The sequence below is a fragment of the Hippichthys cyanospilos genome, chromosome 2 (genome assembly GCF_059441005.1).
Source record: "Hippichthys cyanospilos isolate Australia breed blue-spotted pipefish chromosome 2, RoL_Hcya_1.0, whole genome shotgun sequence".
Lineage (NCBI taxonomy): Eukaryota > Metazoa > Chordata > Actinopteri > Syngnathiformes > Syngnathidae > Hippichthys > Hippichthys cyanospilos.
Window position 1 is genome coordinate 20,583,697 of NC_142370.1, and position 20,346 is coordinate 20,604,042.

Sequence of the window (20,346 nt, forward strand, 5' to 3'; positions counted from 1 at the left end):
TCATCTTCTTTCTGACATGAAAGGCTGATTAGTACAATGATTAACACAGCGTAATCACTTGGTTGAGCTTTGACACACTGCGATTATTTGCTGGTTTGATGCACAGGTCACATATGATTGCATGAACTGGACCAGCATGCCAAAGAGTGATGCTTCTACCAAACATTAATGGGACACTTAACTGCCAAAAATTACATTCATTATCAACACCTAATTTCATTCATTTTAATGCAGATTTTGCATCTGCATAACCGGTTAAAAACACAAAATCCTCAACTAGACCTCTCAGTACCAAATAACCAGAAGAAAAATTCTCCACAAATACTTGTAAATTAATCAGTAGAAATTTCACAACATCTTAGTAAACGTAAAGCACATTACATGTTACAAAGACTAAACCGTAATCGAGTAAGAGAACAATTTGTCTTTGACGCAGCCTCTTTTGAAATCCCTTTTATCGCAAATTGTCTTGATTAGAAAATCCGGTAAAATGGTTGAGAAAAGAGAAGCTTTATTTTTCTTCCTATATTTGATGAAAGCATCCATACATATAACTTATCCGTCAGGACAGCAACATGAGTGTACAATTTTGCCATTTAAAGCCAATTTGCATATCAACTAATGAGCATTATTAACTGTGTTCTTCTGGTTGTCCGTGTTACCCCTGCAGCATTGGCCTCCAAGCAGACGTACATAAGCTACAGTAACCATGCCATCTAAGAGTGAGCCGACTGCCGACCGGACGAGAGATACTGGCAGCGCTGCTGCTGCAGCAGGGAGCCAAGAGGGGACTGAAAGGATGCCATATTTTTTGAAGAATAAATGCCACTTTACACAAAAATGAGTCTAATGCAAGCAAGATGAGCGATGAAATAAACGGACCATTCATTTTCCTATTCACTGGGTTGTGATGTTTCCAGATGCAGGATGAATGTCCCACCTGAAACCCAAAGTATTTTTTTTTTTTCTTTCAGGGGTAAATAGCACACGTTTCAAACATTCTCAGTTGAGCCATTAGACTCATTTGAAAAAAAAAAAACAAAAAAGCTTGGTAGCTGGGAGTGGAGCTATCCCTTTTTTTGCAGTTGGTAAATGATACTGGAGTTACTACTCGTCAAGCTGTACATGCCTTACATAAGTTTGAGTATCACAACATAAACTAATCATATCTGGCAACAAAAGAAAAAAAAAGTCATTTTTATTTATTTTTGTTTCCTATCTGTGTTTCATGATTATGTCAACATCAGTATCATTTTTTTTGGCAAAGCTAGTGTACAGTCCCAAGGCATGCTTGTGGCTGCGTCACACGTACTGTGCTGTGTTGTCAATGGAATGCTATGTGCCATGATTGTCATTAAGAGTGGAGACCATCGGCCACACTCTGGTATTTAAATGGGAAAAGGAGTCCAACAAAACATAGGTTGAAGTTGTGGAGTCTACCTCTAACATCCAGACTTTAATGGCCCTTATTTATCATTCCAAAACTTAGGTGGATGAAAAGACGTTTGATGTACTTTCTGTTCGAACAAATAGAACACGTGATTTACTTCTGTTCAACAATATACAGTCTTCTTTTATTTTTTATCGATATTTGCCCCTAACATTAATTTGGAAACTGATTTTGATATTCACAGTTTCATATATTTGACATTATAAGCAGCTCCGGGTTCTAAGGCCAAACTCGTTGAACAGGTATTTTGGGGGAAATTTTCCATGTATAGAGAGGACAGTTATTCCATTGAATAATCGATTAATTATCTTCTGCTATAATTTGCCTGTGCTAACCAGTTAGCAAGCGTGATCAACATTTACATTAAGGTCAACAAACACTAACTGTCATTCATTTCACACATACAAATCATGATTGCATTATATGTACATTATGCATGTAATAGTGTCATTAAAGTCACTTACAGATGGTACATCAATGATACTCCATGAGTAAATTTGATAATGGAGCTATGATTAAGCTATCGAGGTTAATCAAATTTTATATATGGACACCTTTATGTTTGAAAATAGTATTTGTTGTGGACAAAACGTGAAGATCGCGGGGGGGGGCGGGGCTTTTTCCGGCCCTCCGGGTCCCACTGTCATTTCCCGCATAAACATTGATGTCATGGGGAGTCCCCAGAGGGCGTGCACACCCTCCAATGTACCAAACAACAGTCAGGCCGCCCCCCCAACTGAAGGCAAGGCAGGGTACCCTCTCGTCCACCGGGGTGAACCCCAATGTACACCGAGCTGTGAGGCAATAAGTATGCCCGCACCGCTAGAGCGGAAGGCACTCTAACTCTTGTTGAGAGGACAGGTACCAGAACGCAAGCTATGCGTGGAGGCAAGTCTGACTATGTCTAGCCGGAACTTTTCCGCTTTAAACACCAGCTCAGGCTCCTTTCATTCCATGTCCCTAGAGCTAGCTTCTGTCCCTGTCCCCACTACTGACTGCCACTCAGCTCACACTGCACCCGATCCCTTTGGCCCCTCCCACTGGTAGTCAGCCCATGGAGAAGGAAGACCCCTGTTGTCCTTTCAAGCCGTGCCTGGCCATTTCCAGGCCTGGCTCCTGAGAGGGAGCTCCAATGACCCACATCCTGGCAAGGGAACACTGAATCCATTCGTGTTTTTCTTCCTGAGGTGTGTATGAACCGTGCTAAGTCTGGTCCCTCACCCAGGACTGCTTTGCCATCGGTGACCCTGCCAGGGCATAAAGCTCCAAACAAGTCCAAGGATCATTGGGATCATCTCATGGAGGGGACGTGAACTGCATATATACTGCATACACGTAATTTTACAAATAGTTTGATTTTTTTCCTTGTTGGGCCATGAGTTCAATGGGTAACACCATCAAACATGATGAGAAAGCCAGCCAAAGCTTCAAAACCAAATCATGTATGGCAGTAGTCCTCAAAGTGTCGACCCCGATAGACCGTTCACCCACTGAGGTCGTGTGGAGAGAAGAAAAAAAAATCAAGTCAGCAGAAAATAATAAAATCAATAGCAAATAAAACCACAGTGTTTTTTACATCGGGAGCTTTTCTGCGAGGAAACGATGATCAAGTTGACAGTTAAATTTCAAAAGAACAGTGTACTAGGGTGTTTGTTTCTTACATCACTTGTTCTGGTGCAGGTCATTTTCAAGCAATGACTGACCTTCTCACAGCGTTTGGCTGCTTTACTATAATGAAGAAGATTGGTAGGCAGTGCATTCTCCCCATGTATTTCATTGCACTTGTGGGCCATTGCCATTACTCAATTCCCGGTAAATGTGTCAACCCTGCCTGGGTCATTTTACTCCTTGTTTAGCGGTGGAGGGGCTACCTAATTATTATATTGGTGCTAAGCTGTATTAGCCAACCACCATTGGACAAATTTGCCAAAAATCTCATTTTGCTGTTGTGGACTCAATCTCGTGACACATGTCGTCTTGTGGGCTTTGTGTCTTGTCCCATCCCTGCTGCGTACATCTGCAAGAAAGGTGTATGTAGAAAAGAGTTGGGCAAACATGGTCCTGGCAAAGCTTCAAGGCGGCTATTTTTAGTCAATCTGTTTTTTAAGTCAACTTTGTTGAGCGTTTTCCTCTCAGCTTTAGTTAGTTTGATATCTAAATTATTTTCCATGTACAAAGTTTATCTATAAAAACAAATTTTCCAATTGCTGTCAGCTGAAAATGACATCACATTTGCCCAAACCTCAGGTGACGTCCAATCCTTCCTCACCTGTTATCTGGGCTTGTTCATGTGAGATTCACGAGCAGATGCGAGCAAATGTGATATCAATTTCAAGCAAAGGCTAGTGGAAAAATGTTTTTGAAGGTATCTAATTTACATGAAAAATCAATTCAGATGCTTTTGGAGGAAAACGTACATTTAGAAGTTGCCATTGCACAAGTTGATAAATAAGAGCCATTATCTTCATTTTCTGCTCCGACCTTTCATCTTCCATTGGGACGTTCATGGTGTTGTTTCCTTCGCGTAATGTCTCAGTGCATTCTGTTCAAACACTATGGAAGAGCTCTGTGTACAAAATCTCAGTGTGTTATCTCCATTTCTGTCTATTGTCTCTAGTTCTCCTTCAATATCCCTCATAAAACAAGCAACTCTGGAATTTGTCACAACAAAACTTATCCTCAGCGATGCAGAATATGTATGTTGCATGTCAAAAAATGTACAGTAATGTGAATAATTTGATATTCAGGTCCGATGTCCGGGAAGGAAAATATTGCAAAAGAATTATAACTAACCAACACATTTGGTTTAATCAAAAGTTCTTGTAGCTTTCAGCTTGAAAAAAATTTGACGGTGTTGCTGCAAAAGCTTTTTTTTTTCTATCATTTGCATTAAAGTATTGTTTGTGAGAAATTGTTTAGTGCAAAGGAATAAAATCAACAGTTTTTTTGTCACAATATTGCTTTTATTTTTTTGAAAACATTATGCGTTTCAAGATAGAATACGTTAAATGTGGGGTGAAACTTCTGTAAGTGGCAAGTAAACGTACATTTCCATGTGGTTTGATCATGTTCGCTTTAGGTGTGGGAAGTATTAAAAAAAATACAAGAAATAAATACAGTGCCTGGATATTTATGAATCATATATGAAAGAGAATACAGATGTTTAGAAGCATGTTCATTTTTATATGAGATGTTTCTATTAAAAGCACACTTTTTAAACTAACTATGTTGTTTTGTTTCCTCTTTGCATTATAAAAAATATCAAAGTACTGTATTACAGTAAATAAAGGTGATAAAGAAAAGAAAGGTCCCTTCATAGATAAGAAATATTTTACGTAGATATGCCATCCACATTCAAGGCATTACTGTGTTTTTCAATATCTGGTCAAGTTAGGTGACCTTGATGTGCAGCCTTGGACAAAATTTGAAAAAAAAAAAAAACAGTAAAAAATAATAGAACTCTGAGGAATATTTAATGAAAAGTAGTGACTATGGTACTGTTTTTTTTTTTTTTTTTTTACATGTGCGACCAGGGTGAAATTGATGCCTAAGTCGTCACTGGCAAAATGTACCGTGTTTTCCACACTAAGGCGCACCCAAAAGCCTGATTTTTTTTTTTTAAGCTGACGGTGCGCCTTATAATCCGGTGCGCCTTATATATGGTTCAAATCATGTGCTGACTGCATAAAATATAGTTTATGCCTAAAAAATCCAGTTCAGTTGGCCCGAGGGTATTAAAGCCAACACGACCAACACGATTAATTAACTTGATTTGCAGGCCCAACACAATTTTTTTTTTTTTTTTGAGGGCTTAAGAGTGTGTGGCCCCACACTCATGTTTGTCGTTTAAATTTCCCTGATATTCGTTTATTCGTAACTTCTTTGTGTTCCATATCGTTCCATAACAGCGGGTCAAAAATATATAATGCACGCCGAGGAAAAAATGAAAAAGACAGCGGCGCCAGCCTTCACCCGCGCTTGGATTTAAACTCACACCATTGCATGTTTGTCGTTTAAATTTCCCTGACTTTCGTTGATTCCTAACTTCTTTGTGCTCCATATCGTAACAGCGGGTCAAAAATATATAATGCACGCCGAGGAAAAAATGAAAAAGACCTTCAGCCTTCACCCACGCTTGGCTTCAAACTCATACCGTTGCATGTTTGGCGTTTAAATTTCCCTGAATTCCGTTTATTCGTAACTTCTTTGTGCTCCATAACCAAATAGCTAGTCAAAAGTATATAATGCATGCGGAGGGGAAAATCAAAAGAATTGCGGAGCAGCTTTCACAAGTGCATGGCTTGATCTGGATCTATTCTGAGCTCTGTTTAGAAGTTAAATAGCAATTACCAATAACGCATTCTCTGTTTTATCTGATTTTTGTTAATAACAAATATTTCTTAGTATAATATCCATACAACGCTTATTTTGTATGAATAAAGTTTATATTCTATTAATAAAGTTTGATGAATTTGCTGATTGTTTTTCATACATTCCCTTTAGTGAAGCACCATCTAGTGGCTGCATATTGCAACTCTATCTAGTGGATGCATAATGCATCCCCAGCCAGTACTATGGTTTCAACTCTATGTGTGCCTTATAATCCGCTGCGCCTTATATATGGCGTTTTTTAGAAACTGGGCCGTTCAGTGATGGTGCGCCTTATAATTCGCTGCGCCCTATAGCGCGGAAAATACGGTACTCTAATTTACATGGTGTTTTCTAAATTGTGCTGTGATGCTCACTTAATATAGAGCATAACTCTTACCCTATGCACACACACACTAATATATGCTTGTCTCTTCCTCTTTTACACATTTACCATTTTCCGTAGCTATAACAGGCATTGCAGCCTCCGGAGGAGTGCCACCCCCCATGTAATATCATTTAATGATAACTAGACCTACGATTACATTTAAAATGTATTGTTGCTCGTTAACGCACGCATTTGCAAGTTTTTGAAATTTATAATCATTAAATGAATTCCTTTTTAATGAAAAACGGTCTCAATCTTGCACATTGGGCCTTTAAGCTAAATTTCAATATGAATATGCATACGATAATTGCACTACATTTAAACATGCAGTAAAGACGTTTTCCTGGGAAATAAAAAAAAAAAAAAATCCCATTACCAACAACTAATTAACTTGTCAGATGGTTCACTTTGAGTGCCGATAAGAGGACGACTGTGAAGGCTTATTGACCTTTCGGGAAGAAATCAAGGAAAATGATGACATACAACATACAAGACTCTCCTCCTTCCGATGCCCTCTTGTAACCACTTTCAATAATGAGGCATCTTTGCAAACAATTATGTGATCATTTGTCCTTAGACGAGATACATTAAAGCAATTACAAGCTGCCATCATTGATTCTGAAATGCATTTTAAGCCTGAGGTCTCACTCCAGCAAGTGTACACAGATAAATATTGACCCAGGGTATGATGATTGGTGAACATATCAGCTCCATATGCACTGCACCACGTTGATTTTTTTTTTTTTTTTTTTTTGTGCTTTCACTGATAAGCAAACGTTGCATGGGCATCATGCCCTGCAATGTGAACATTGCCTCACAGTAAATGTAATTTGTTGTTTTTTGGAAGTGTACATCACTTGAAACTTTAAGATGCAACCAGTCATATAGTAAAATATGGCCTACATCAAGTATATAATTTTATCATTCAAATCCATCCATCCATTATCTATAGCCACTTATCTTCACTAGGGTCGCGGGATTGCTGGCCTATCTCAGCTGGCTTTGGTCGGTAGGCAAGGGACACCCTGAACTGGATGCCAGCCAATCACAGGACACAGAGACAAACAACCATCCAAGCACCCAATTATACCTGAGGACACTTTTGTGTGTCCTATACACCTGCCATGCATGTTTTTGGAGTGCGGGGGGAAGCCTAAGTGCACCCACACAGGCTCGGGGAGAACATGCAATCTCCATTCAGGAAGGCCGGAGCCAGCAGGATTCGAACACGGGTGACTTAACTGTGAGGCAGACAAGGTAACCACTGTGCTGCCGAGCCGCCTGACATCGAAATCCCTATTGTGCAAAGTATTAAATACTGTTCAAAAGAACATTAAGAGAATACTGTACAAGGGCATACAAGGCTCTCTCTGTTTGAAGAATCACTTTAATAATTCCACTCTTAAGCGGCACAGATATGTTGTTTATTTCCTCACGAGGAAAGCGTTAAATGTAGCGTGAGATTTAATGTAAGTACGCAGATGACACTACTCATCGCGCTGATCACTGGTGGGGTCGAGACAGCATATAGGAAAGAAGCGGCAGATCCTGTAGCCTGGTGTCACAGCAACAACCTCCACCTCAACACAGACAAGACCAAAGAACTGATCATTCAGCAAAGGCGGCAGATTGAGCTGCACAAACCACCACTAGCCATCAATGGGACAGAGGTGAAGGGGGTAAAAGCTTTCGAATTCCTCGGCGCCTATATCAGCGAGGATCTCAACTGGTCCCACAACACTCGACAGAGCATCAAGAAGTCCCATCAGAGACTGTATTTTCTGGCATTCCAGCAAAGATTCTCAATGAATTCTACAAATGTACAGACCAAAGTGTCCTGTCCTCCTCCATCAAAGTTTAGTACGGCAATTATACATCAAAAGACAGGAAGGTTCTCCAGCTTGGGATCAAGACCTCACAGCGCATCTGTGGAGTAGCCTTCCCCTCACTGCAGGACAATTACTACACCTGGGTTCTGCAGAGGACACACAACCTCATCAGGGACAATACTCACCCACAACACAACCTGTTTGAACTGCTGCCATCAGGCAGACGCTACAGGAGCCTGAGGGTCAGGACTGCCAGGCTGGCAAACAGCTTCTATGCGGATCCTGAACAAATCTCTCACGCACTAATCTGTCCCTTCACCAATCATTTTAATGGAGGCACAAATGCACTTTACAACCCTGCACGGTTAGCCGTTAATTACATAATATTTTGCACATTCCTCATATGTATACAGTCTTCACTCATTCTACTCCATAATATGCTTATAATGTAATGTAATGTAATGTAATGTTATTATTGCTCTTACTGTTGTTTTGTTTGTTTGTTTTGGGTTTCGTTTTGTTTGGGTGGGCAGATGCACATCCCTACCAGCAAGAAAAGGTGAAGCTCTTGCAGTAGGTAACGTTTCATAGGTACTGCATCTCATTAGTTCTTAATGCTCCTGATTTACATTGCAGTATATGGATCGGAAAAACATGGTACCGTACACTGTAAAAACAAAATGCTAAAACATAAACATCGTTTCTATGTTTTCATTTTCTGGGATGCACAATAAATCACAATGATGAGGTCACCTGTACTGTATTATGGCCTATTACAGTAGACCTGCAGAAGGAAATACATTTCGACCATAAAAAGATAGTAACTTATAAGTAAGTTATTAACGTATTCCCTACTATTGATGGTGATAGACGTCACAGATCTGTTTTTACTGGGCTGGCCATCGGCAGCTATATACCGTAAGTAAAAAAAATAGCCTCCGTATTTCTCCAAGTACGAGCGACTTCGCTTATAAGTCGAACCCCCCTTTTGTTTAACATCAATTTGGATGAATTTTACAAAAATACGATTATAAGTCTACCCCTGCCTTTATTGGTTACATTGATCATGGCTGTCCAATTATAAAACATGCTGTTATTAAAATGACGAAATAACAGTGCTCATAGACGCATTTCTTCATGGTATACCAAAAAATATGCTATTGCGGTTATGGGGGAGAAGGTTTGGGGCGTAAACGAGACAAGTGCATAATGTGCGCATAAATGCAAATGCTGAAACTGATGTTGCAATAATAAAATGATTTGAAGTTTCAAATGTTTATTTTTTTTGACACATATTAATTTGTTGAAAAGCCCTGAAAGTAATCATCACCATCTGAAAAGCCAAATAGCTACTCCCTTTTAACTCCCGGACATCCACTCCTATTTCCTCGTCAATTGTTCAAACATCCCCGTTACTCTTCCATGGGTAGTCATCTTTGGACCAATTCAATTTGTTTGAGGTGGAGGTCCACAAAGATGGTTTGCTGATCATCTTACTTGGCATGTTCTGTACCTAAGTGACGACGATTGAGAGATCAGAGCACAAAAGCTTCCTCTTAGCTGCCCTCCCCACCTGCCAAAATCCATGTTCAACCACACATCTAAGCGCTAAATGAGACAAGTCAAGCCGTCTTTTCCTTTACATAATGTGTCAAAGTTCACCAAAGAATTGATCCACGCAAGAGGCAATTGCCGGAAGTTCCATCCGAGTGCTCTATAATGATGAATACTATATCAAATTAGAGGTATATATAATCATTTTAGAAAATGAAATGATATGACTTATTTCACATTCGAATTAATGTTATTCAAACACAGATTTGTGGGAAAAAAGCTCTGTTTTGAATTATTCAATAATGAATCCAAAATGTTAACAATGAGGAAAAAACTCTATACTTGTACTTGTCATGTCTGTGTGGGCTAGTTGGGTTTTTGTTATGAGTTTTCGGGTCTCTGTTTTGTTGGGGAGGCTGTTTACTGCTGTCAGGGTTCTTGTTCTGTTTTCTTCGTTCGTCTATTTAGTATGATTTACTCCACCTGTCGTCCGCGTGTCCCCGCCCCAGTGTTTCAACTCATCGGTTTCTTCTGCCTCTTATTTCCCATCCACCCTCCCATGTTGCATGTTTCCCTAATTAGTCTATGTCTATTTAAGCCTCAGTTTGGGGTCAGTCAGTGTCGGGTCATTGTCTGATGTCCATGTCTGTGTCCGTTGTTTTACTCAAGTCCGTCCGTAAGTGCGTGTCCTTTTTCCGAGCTCCCCTTCGTCTCCCCGCCGCTGCTTCTCATTAGTTCGGTTTCTGTCTCGAGTCTTGCTTTGTATTTCACCTTCATTTTTGCCTTTGTTGGATATTTGGCTTCAGATATTATTAAACTACAGTGGGCTCCCGGTTTACGAACCCCCTTACGATGTGGACCGCGCCGTTTTTTTGTCCATCTCTTACGCACAAACCTTTCGTCTTACGAACCATCCAACATGCTGGTAAGTGTGTCCGCACTATTTTTTTCGCTTTGCTGCATCAACAAAAAGAACTTTTCTCGCATGTCACAGAAATGCAGATGTGCTATTGGTCGATTAAGGTCACAGTCACGGTCTCAGCCACGGAGATGCCGATATGCTATTGGCCGGCGTCACGTCAATCACAGAAATGCCGATATGCTATTGGCCGAACGCCCTCATCTAGCTTGAAGGCACGAGCTGGTCGGTGTGTTATGAAGACTTTGCAAACTTTATCTGTTAGACATGGCTTCTAAAATTGCAAGTGGCGGTAAAGGAAGAAGTAAGAGGATGATGACAATAGAAACCAAGCAGGAGATAATAAAAAAAATACAAAGGAGGCGCACGCATAGTTAACCTTGCTAGTGAGTATGGCCGTAACCGCTCCACAATCGGTACAATTCTCAAGAACAAGAAAGATATTAAAGCAAGCAAGTCTTCTAAGGTCATGACTTTCCTTGCCAGGGTACGGACCGCGGTCAACAACAAAATGGAGAGGCTTCTTCTATTATGGATTAAAGAGAAGGAAATCGCCGGTGATATGTTTTAGTTTGAGAAAAGTTCTTGTTTAAGAAAATCAATAAATTCTACGGGTTGGTCTCTGCTCACCTCCATCTCCACTCAGCTCAAGTCACGTCGCCCCAAAGGTAAATGTCATTTTTCCTTTGTATATTTATTTTATTTAATTTAACTGTACAGTAGATTATGTTACTAATTTTTAATATGTGTATAAAGTCGTGATGTTTTTACCTAAGGTTTTTGCACGCGTTGCACGCATTCACTAATTAACATTGGTTTGGATTGCCTGTCATACGGCGAATTCGAGTTACGAGGCGAGCCGCTGAACGGATTAAGTTCGTAACACTGGGGCCCGCCTTATTTGTTTTTGAGTATTCCTCCTCCCGGCTTCCCTGCCTCTTTTGGATCCCCTTCTTCCACACGTCCACTCACTGTGCCCCATCGTGACAGAACTCTGAGAAATACGGGTATAGATATAATATCTATTTAAAACTGCAGCACATGTCTTGAGCAAAGCTGGGCAAATTGCAGAAGGGAGAGGACAAGTATTCATGACAAATACTGTTCATTGGTGCACTCCATTACATATCCATTCATGGAGGTGAGCCTATTATCTGATCCTCCCCAGTTCTGCATATAAAGACTAATGGCTCCTGAGAAGACTTACTCAAATAGTTCTTGCAAGGCTACCCACTTTGAGTATCAATTTGCTTGAACTTGACTCGAGCATCTGTCTGTGCTTCTTTTTAAAGGCTAAAAGGTCTTGTGAATCAAAGTGTGGCACTCTGTATTTCAGCATCAGTTTTGGTGACAACTTTACTGCAATTCTTGCCAACAAGTGGAGGGCTTTATGAGCATTCTCCATCAAACAATCAGATGCATGACAATTCATGCACAAATCTGATTAGCACTGAAATTCAACTTTGGTCATAAACTATCTTTGAAACTTTAAATTACTCAGGCATAAAACCAATTATGCATAATAGCCCTTTTCTGGAGCCTGAATAGTAGTCACAGAATCCAATGCAGCACAATAGAACCCAATTGAGAGGGTATTCTCTATTATGAATGCGAGATCAGCGAACCACTTTAAAAATTACAGAAAAAATGCACACTGAAAGGAAAGAAGGAGTTTGTGCGGCAAACTATATTGTATATATATCATCATTTGCTTGTGAAATGGATGTAGTATAATATTAGTGTGCAAAGAAGAAGCAATAAGTTTGCATTATTGCTCAAATACAAACTGCCAGGATCCCAAAAGGGGAAAATGTATTTCTATCAGAGCACATGTACAGTGTTGCACACAAATAGCATACTGTGGCGAGGCGAAGAAACCACACGTTGCTGTGCTAGTGGTGCTCTTTACTCTTCGCATGCCATCACAAAACTGATACAACAGAGTCCAAAACAGCAAAGACAAAGCCAACAGGTTCAAAGCAACAAAGGATCATAGCGACATGCCTACTGGGTGAGAGACATGGTCCTAGTGTCCGCCACACAGCTCCCCCCCGAACACCCAGAAAGGCATAACGGAAAACCCCACAGGGTATTCACCAGTCTGGCACCCTGAGACTCAGTCCGGTCCTGGGCGGTGTATGTGACACCAGGGCCCCAGGTGCGACGGGAGTAAGGGTGAGACGCTCAGCGTGAAAACCATGAGGTAGCGTTGGCAAAGGGCAGGAGCCGGAGTGGCAGTGCTGACCCGCATGCTGGCAGGCACGGTGGCTTCCGAGGGACGGCCGGTCACGGCTGCGTCCCAGTCTGTGCCTGGGCATGAACCTGCTGCGGCACCAACACCAGCTGACCCGCTCCGATGTATACTCGGACCATACTTGCGGGCATGGTGAATCGGAGGGGCGGCTGAATGATGGTGGCTGGAGGCCTACTGCTGAGGCCAAACGGACATCGGTAGTAAATGAGGCCGCCCGGCTGGAAGATCCCGGTCGACGGCCAGGGACTCCGAAATTGGACTGCACAGCCGTTCTCACCAGCGCCCGTACCAGCCTGTTGCTGGCTGGCTCGATCCCTGGTGCGCCAAGGGACTGGGCGACGGGTGAGAGGACCCTTGTCGGGGTGCTGGCTGGCTGACGTGGTACCAGCTTGCTGCATTACCTGACGTATAGTAGGCTGGTGGAGGAATGTCACGATGTGGGACGTCTGCGGTGATTCCTCGCTGAAACATTCTGACGTCCGGGGTCACCCATGTGGCGAGACTACATCTCCAACAGCCTGACTAAACTTTCTAACGTCTGGGATAATAATATGGCAAGATGACCCATCCGGGGTCACCCATTCTAACGTCCGGGGTCACCAATGTGGCGAGGCGAAGAAACCACACGTTGCTGTGCTAGTGGTGCTCTTTACTCTTCGCATGCCATCACAAAACTGATACAACAAAGTCCAAAACAGCAAAGACAAAGCCAACAGGTTCAAAGCATAAAAGGATCATAGCGACATGCCTACTGGGTGAGAGACATGGTCCTAGTGTCCGCCACAATACCACAATAAATGTAGAAAAAGGTCAGCTTTGGCAGGTCACTGAAAGAGCTCAAAAAGAGCTCTGGTTTTGCTGGCATTACGCTGTCATTTATTTTCATCCTTCTATGTTTGTGTCTATATGCATCCCTCGATCCACTATTTGTAATTGCACCTTTAATAGCAAACCATAAACAAACACACCATTATTAACCCCCTTGTTCCATTGAGTCAAGTGTGCATATTGGCAGACGTTTGGTAAGGCTCCCATTAAATATTATATTAAAGTGGACGAACAGAAAAAGCGCAAACATTAATGGCTGATATTTTTAACCACTAACTCATTGATTGCAAGCCATTTGTGTGATTTACATGCAGAACACCTACCTAGCACTGAGTGTCTGGATTGTTAAGACATAAAAAAAAAGGATGTCAATGGCAGAGGATGAGTTAATGGCAGTGTGTGTAAGTCTAGCTTTACTGCCTTCTTTGTGGCATGATAATGACTCGCTTGATATGCACAGCTATTTATATTTTTACTTAATGGAATGCATCGCAGCTAACTAAAATTGTCTTAAGTTCACTCGCCACTATTGAGTTTGCACATGGCTGCTGCAACCTTGGTACAGCTCATGATTAAGGAATGTCAAGGCGTTGTGTTATTACTCTTCACTTGTTCGCTCTCCTGCCCCTCAGTCACTATTTACATGTTACGCTAGCTGGGTTGCTGAAACAAGCCGGCCCATATGTCTCTCTCAGCCCTCCCCTCCACTGAATAATTTAGCCCAACAGCCATTCCTATAAAAACCCCATCTATATTAATGAGCTACCTCCAAGCGTTTGCATCATTGCGTGGTGGTTGCGGTCCCTCCATCATCGTAGAGCTGTCATTGAAGGCTCACTCAGTAGACACATTGTCAAAGGAGATGTACAGGAGATGGCTGTGGTTTCATGTAAAATGCACACATTCCCCTTGATGTCAGACAAACATATACTGTACACACCGGAGGTGGGCAGGTCGTCAGTACAAAACCAACAGACAGACGAATTTGGCTTTCAGCTTGCGCACCTGAGGTTTAAATTTAGTTGAAGGCCGAGTTGTAAAGAGTACTGTACAATATATCTTTTCAGAGGTATTATTTTTAGTGGGATGATAGAATTTTATTATTCGGGGGTGTTGATGATGGGAGTGAGCCACAAACCAAGGATTTGCTGACGGAGCCACGAAAGGACAATTAAAATCGCTGGCTTGTAAAGATGGCGGACAGACGATGATCGAAGGCAGGCAGGGCAATGATGACTGACGGACCGGCACAAAAAATGTAAAATTCCCACCTCAGGTACACACGCACACATCTTCATTCCAACTGTGAGAAATTCTTCGCCATTTTTGCTTCTGCATGTTGCCACATCTTTAACCTGTGTGAAGTTTGAATTTTTATGCTCGTATGAGTTTTGTCTAAGTACTCTGATGGGTCTTCGCATATCCCAAAAACACGTGCCTTAGGTTCGTTGAAGATTCCAAATTTGCCATGTGCACAATGATTGACTGGAAACCCATCCTAACATATTACTCCCTCACCCACAGTCAGCAGGAAAATGATTCAGATCACCCCTAAACCAAATGAGGACCAGGCTAATAAAAAGTACTGTATATTGTTTTGCCAGGACAATCTACATGTTACAATGCAACGATAGTCTCTGGACAGACAAGACCACTAGAGATATTTGGTCGTTATAAACTGTGCAACTGCATTCGGCATATAGCAAACAAAACACCTTGTAACACGTGCCTACTGTCGAGGGGGGGCTGAGCCCCACAAATGAGGACAGTTGAAAATCAGGCTATATAATCCTGTTCCAAAAAGCATGCACGCAATTCAACAAATAAATGGCAGAAAAAGAACCAATGTACTGGAAAATCCTGATTTTAATCTGATTAAATGTTATGACTACAAACAGCAAGAGGACTTGAAAGTAGAAAGCAAACAGAAATTTAAGATAAGAGCAATAAAAGAAGTGCCAAAGAGCTTCAGATTCTTCACCATTCTATTTGTTAGAATAATTATTGTTAGAATAGTTATAGATATAGTGATTATACATTTGCTACAAAATATTAATGCTCGCAATGAAGAAATGCTTTGCTGCGTGAATGAATAAACACATACTGAATGATAATAATGAATGAATAAAACTGCTGATGTACTGCTAGGTATGTTGATGGTACGCTGGGAGAATGAGTGCACTGTTTGTGGGAAAAGAACTGTCTCGTCATTGTTTTCTTTCAAGCAGAAGGAAGGCCGCTCAAGCCCGCCAGTCGGAGCGTTCCCACACCTGTGACTCTTATCGATGTTTTTGCTATGCATTATCAGAATGTTTCGCTACGTATTTTTTCATACATGCATTAGTTTCTCACCCACATGCTCACACATAGAAGGACAAGTACACAAGGTCCCGGCCATAGACTTGCGTTTTTCCCTGCCCCTTGAGGGCCGGGACCTTCATGTAGTTAGGGATCTCTGTAACAAATAAAAGTAAGGGGAGTCGGAGAGATTGGCGGAGCGCAGTAGAATTGTCCTTGGCCGGTTCCTCTTCGCTCCCCTCATGCATGAGTTGGGAAGATTGCCTTGTCTCCTTTTTTGTGTACAATTTCTTACAAATGTCTGACAAATGAACCTGACATTATTATAGACAGTAAACTACCTACGTTTGGTGAACATGAGGTGAACGCTGGAGTTCACACAAATACAGCAACCATTTCCAGAGCTGTCATTTGTTGTTACAAACTCAATATTGAATCAATATTTTCAAGACCGAATTACCAGTAAACTATCCAAAAGAGATTTACAGACCTCGGTGGATTCACCAAGTGCTAAAAGCAAATTAAAGTACTGAAATTATAATGGCAAAAAGAAATTCCACATGTTAATGGTGGATTAGTAAAATACTAACTTAAAAGGCTATTTTAAATGGGTATTTAATAATGGATTTCATTCGTCATCATTGGAACATCAGCAGCCTAAGATAATTTGTTGCCAGCATTACCCAGCATTGGCGATTTAAGGCAGGGGTTGTAAAGAAGAACTATGACTCATATAGGGGAAGATATATGGAAAAGAGGGCTGCACGTGACAAGAGGAGCTCGGCCCACCCTTATTTATGACTGCTTAAAGGCCACAGTTGATGAGAATGGGTCAGTGCTTGATTAGAGAATGATCCTGTTATTGTGACCTGCGACAAGATTTGATGAGTGAGGGAGAGCGAAAGTGGCTTCACATTGGCAAAACAGTTTACATTTTATTCATCTGTCCATCCATTATCTTAATTGCCTATCCTCATGAGGGTCTCAGTTGTGCTGTAGCGTATCCGAGCTGTCTTTGTGTAGAAGTCGGGGTAAACCCTGAACCGGTTGCCAGCCAACTACGGGGCACACAAAGATGAACTACCAGTCACAATCACACCAAATGACTATGTAATGTGTTCATTATACCTACCATGCATTTGATTGTAGGCCGTAATATATATATATATATATATATATATATATATATATATATATATATATATATATATATATATATATATATATATATATATAAAATATGATGTTGCTTACTCCGGAAAATAGTCTGAACTGTAACGCGTCACTCAGATGCTGGTCTCCTATTGGTCTGCGTTACGACTCCCAAACTCCCTAAGATACTGGTCTGTTAATGGTCGGCGTCACAGTGAAAATGGAGGCATGCTACGGACTGGATCTCATTCTGAACACTTAAAATAAGGTTTTATTGTGCATTTTACTGCTTAATTCAACTTTGAATGGGTTAGCCATGGGTCCCAAGATTGCTTGTGATGTTAAAGAGAGAAGTAAGAAGATGATATATATGGAAATGAAGCTGGAGTTAATAAAGAAATACGAAGAAGGCTAAGCTAGACTAGCCTAGGCCAAGCCACCCTCACTAGGGAATATGGCCATAAAAAGCTTGTCACATAAAGGTAAATAAATCCTTTCTATATTTTTACTGTACACCTGCAAGAGTAAAATGCAGAGGGATAACAAAACTACGAACAACTTTCATTTCAAAGAACTGACTCTCACATTTTTTTCTTGTGTTCAGTCACACAGTACGAGACTTTTATTAGGTTGATTGTGAGTCAAAAGATTTCATCTGCATAATGGCCGACAGCTATTGCCCTGATGTCTGACATGAATGGCAAGAACAGGAAATCTACTGGCATCATGTAGAATTAGCATTGAAATAAATCCACATAAGAAATAACCTGCCTCTCTATTATTGCAATGTATCTAACTTAATTATTAAATGATTTGGACACAAACCTGGAAGAGGTTGATTTGATTTTTAGCAGTGAATGTCTGAAATATATATTTTTTGCGTTGATCCACCTGGTGTGATGCTCTGTTATGATGGTTTTCTGATGTAATTGGCATCGACTTAAACTCACTTGTTGCTTGTGTCCTTTTAGTCCAACACACCCCGCAAGCATCATTGGGACTTCAGCACTCAGGACCCTGTCAAAAGGTTTTTTGTGCCAGACAGAGACTCCACTCCTCAATTCTGCAGTGGACCCATGAATACTGGCCTGCCACCCAGGGGTCATTGATCCATCTCTCAAATGTGACTTCCAGTTCCCAGACAAACCAGTAGTCCATTACGTTACCTTGTTCGCGTTACGTTTGCAAAGGTTGCAGAGCTTCCATATACTGGCCCAGGGGGTCAGAGCCACCGGCTCCACACCTGCGTTCCATCAGCCAGCAACCCACTATTTTAAGTCCAACTAGAACTGAATGGTGAGTTCGGATTACCCTCTCAACCTGTTGTTTAATAATCCTTGTTGTTTCTATGTTCCAAGTCTTTTCTTTGTTGCCACCTCGTTTGATACTTAGCGTAAATAGGGTTCGCAATTTCTCTGTTGCTTACTTGAAGCACCATCTGCGTTCCTCTGTTGCTACTTTGTTGCATTTTCCAGCAACTATCCTGTTTTTCGTTGCTACTTGAAAGAATCTTGGCCTTTGACGTAATTCTGTGTTTGCGCCCCCACCCCACCTCACCCCCTTTGAATCTTCACATTGGCTGGTTTTCCCAATGTGTCTTTCAAACACCTGGCGGTCCAGAAATTGGGCAATCTAAGAAACAAACGTTTCTGTTTGGGTCCAATGACTATTCATCCGTGACGGTACCGTTCATCAAAGGCGCAAGGTTCACACAAGGTTCTCCCCTGCCTTGTATTGTTATAAAGCCATAAATAATTAAAATTAAAATTCTAAGGCTATCTCTAATCTAACATTATCCCTCTCCAATACAATCAAAGCAGCTATCTTAAAATGTAAGTAGGAGTCTAGCTGTATTAAATGTAAAGTTCATGAAATATATTTTTCAAAATGTAAACGCAACCAATGTATCCTTGTAAATGCTATAAATAGTGTAATAATTAAAGAAAACTTACTTAAAGGAAGCAATGTGTTTGATCCAATTAAATAAACCACAGATATGTATCAAAATTGGCTATGGAACATCGATGAACTATAATAAAAGAAAACTGACAAACGTGTCATAAATAATGGTTTGGATGGTCATCATTTGTCAATAAATATGCATAAGTGATTGCAAACATTGGCCATGAACCCATGTTTACTATTATGCAAAAATAATAGGAAATAATCTGATAAGTTATTTCAGATCATTTGACGGCCGGTATTTCCGATTTATTGCTGGTGAAGGCCAGCTAAGGCTATCTTTACTCCTTGTTTATGAGTGACTGACAAGTCCGCAGCTGATGCACTGATTCCCCGCACAGAGCAATCTACAGAGAGGGAGAGAGGCCAGGCAGCCGAGTTAGCACCTCCGTCGCTCCTCTCTCTGGTTCTCCGTAACAGGAATGAAAGCCACGGAGCATGGCATTTCATCAATATAAGGAGAGCGAGCCAAAGGGGTTTAATTCTTAATACCGCTCGTTTATTTGGGATCAAGCTCACTCAAGAGGCTATTCAGATGAATTAGAAGCATGTGGTGGGACAAGGATGGCAGGACATTGGCATAATTGGATACATGTATTTGCGGCTTCTATGGAGAGAGAAAAAAAACCATTGGATGTGAAGTCACTCTCTTCATTTGTAATTTCAGTGGTCCAAAAAAAAGACAATAATGATCTCTATTATGTATCTTTTCATAAAGGTGGAAATGTGTTCCTAGAAAGTGCACAATCTCCATGCAGTTAAAAAACAATGCCCGTGAAGCACAAGTTTACAGACTTAAATGCTCAGTGGGAACAAAGAGTAAAACGTCACTGTTGTCACCGATTGTATTGCATGCAGTCAGGTAAATGCTTTCTAATTGCCTTAGTCCTCCATTAAAGCAAACAAAAGTACCTTTGTTTTAAAACAGGGGAGTAAAGAAAGGAATTATCATCGCAATATGTTCTATGCGACACAAATAGTCTTAACTTTAATTTAAGTTAAGGTTGCGGGTGGCCTTTTTGTCTCGGCACACCAATTTTCTGGGCAGGCTGAGAACTTTGGCCTGGAATTTTGGCACTGCGATGTCATGTTCAGTGGGGTAAGAGGGGTTACTTATTCTTAATTAAACAATTATTTGGAAGACAAGACTACATAGCGCACTGAAGTGACGGTCCTCTTGAGTACAATTTTGCTTTACGTACAAAAAAAGGAGCTTGTTTACATGCCGGTTGAACGAAAGCACAGATAGCTAGGGCCAAACCCCAGCAGGACTTTCACTCTCTATGCCTCTGAAGGGCGGGAAGAAAACAAGTGGTGAGATTCTTATTTGAGAAGAAGAAGTGG

At 41.0% G+C, this 20,346-nt stretch overlaps 1 protein-coding gene and 1 long non-coding RNA gene across 4 annotated transcripts in view; one reads left to right on the plus strand and one right to left on the minus strand.

Moving 5' to 3' along the window:
- The window catches only part of LOC148427793 (metabotropic glutamate receptor 4-like), a 129,378-nt gene extending 124,705 nt beyond the window's left edge, over nt 1-4,673 (plus strand). For all 3 annotated transcript variants that reach the window (XR_015864908.1, XM_088409042.1, XM_088409041.1), the window contains one exon: nt 671-4,673. Coding sequence is in view for 1 of the 3 variants with exons in the window: in XM_088409041.1 (XP_088265167.1) it covers nt 671-720 (50 nt within the window). In the remaining 2 variants the exon portion in view is untranslated. The remainder of the gene's footprint in view (nt 1-670) is intronic.
- Nucleotides 4,674-12,396: 7,723 nt separating this feature from the next.
- On the minus strand, nt 12,397-13,431 carry LOC148427794 (uncharacterized). The gene is made up of 2 exons (XR_015868248.1): nt 13,164-13,431; nt 12,397-13,093 (listed from the first exon to the last, which is right to left on the minus strand). It is a non-coding gene; the product is annotated as an uncharacterized LOC148427794 (long non-coding RNA).
- Nucleotides 13,432-20,346: the final 6,915 nt, after the last annotated feature.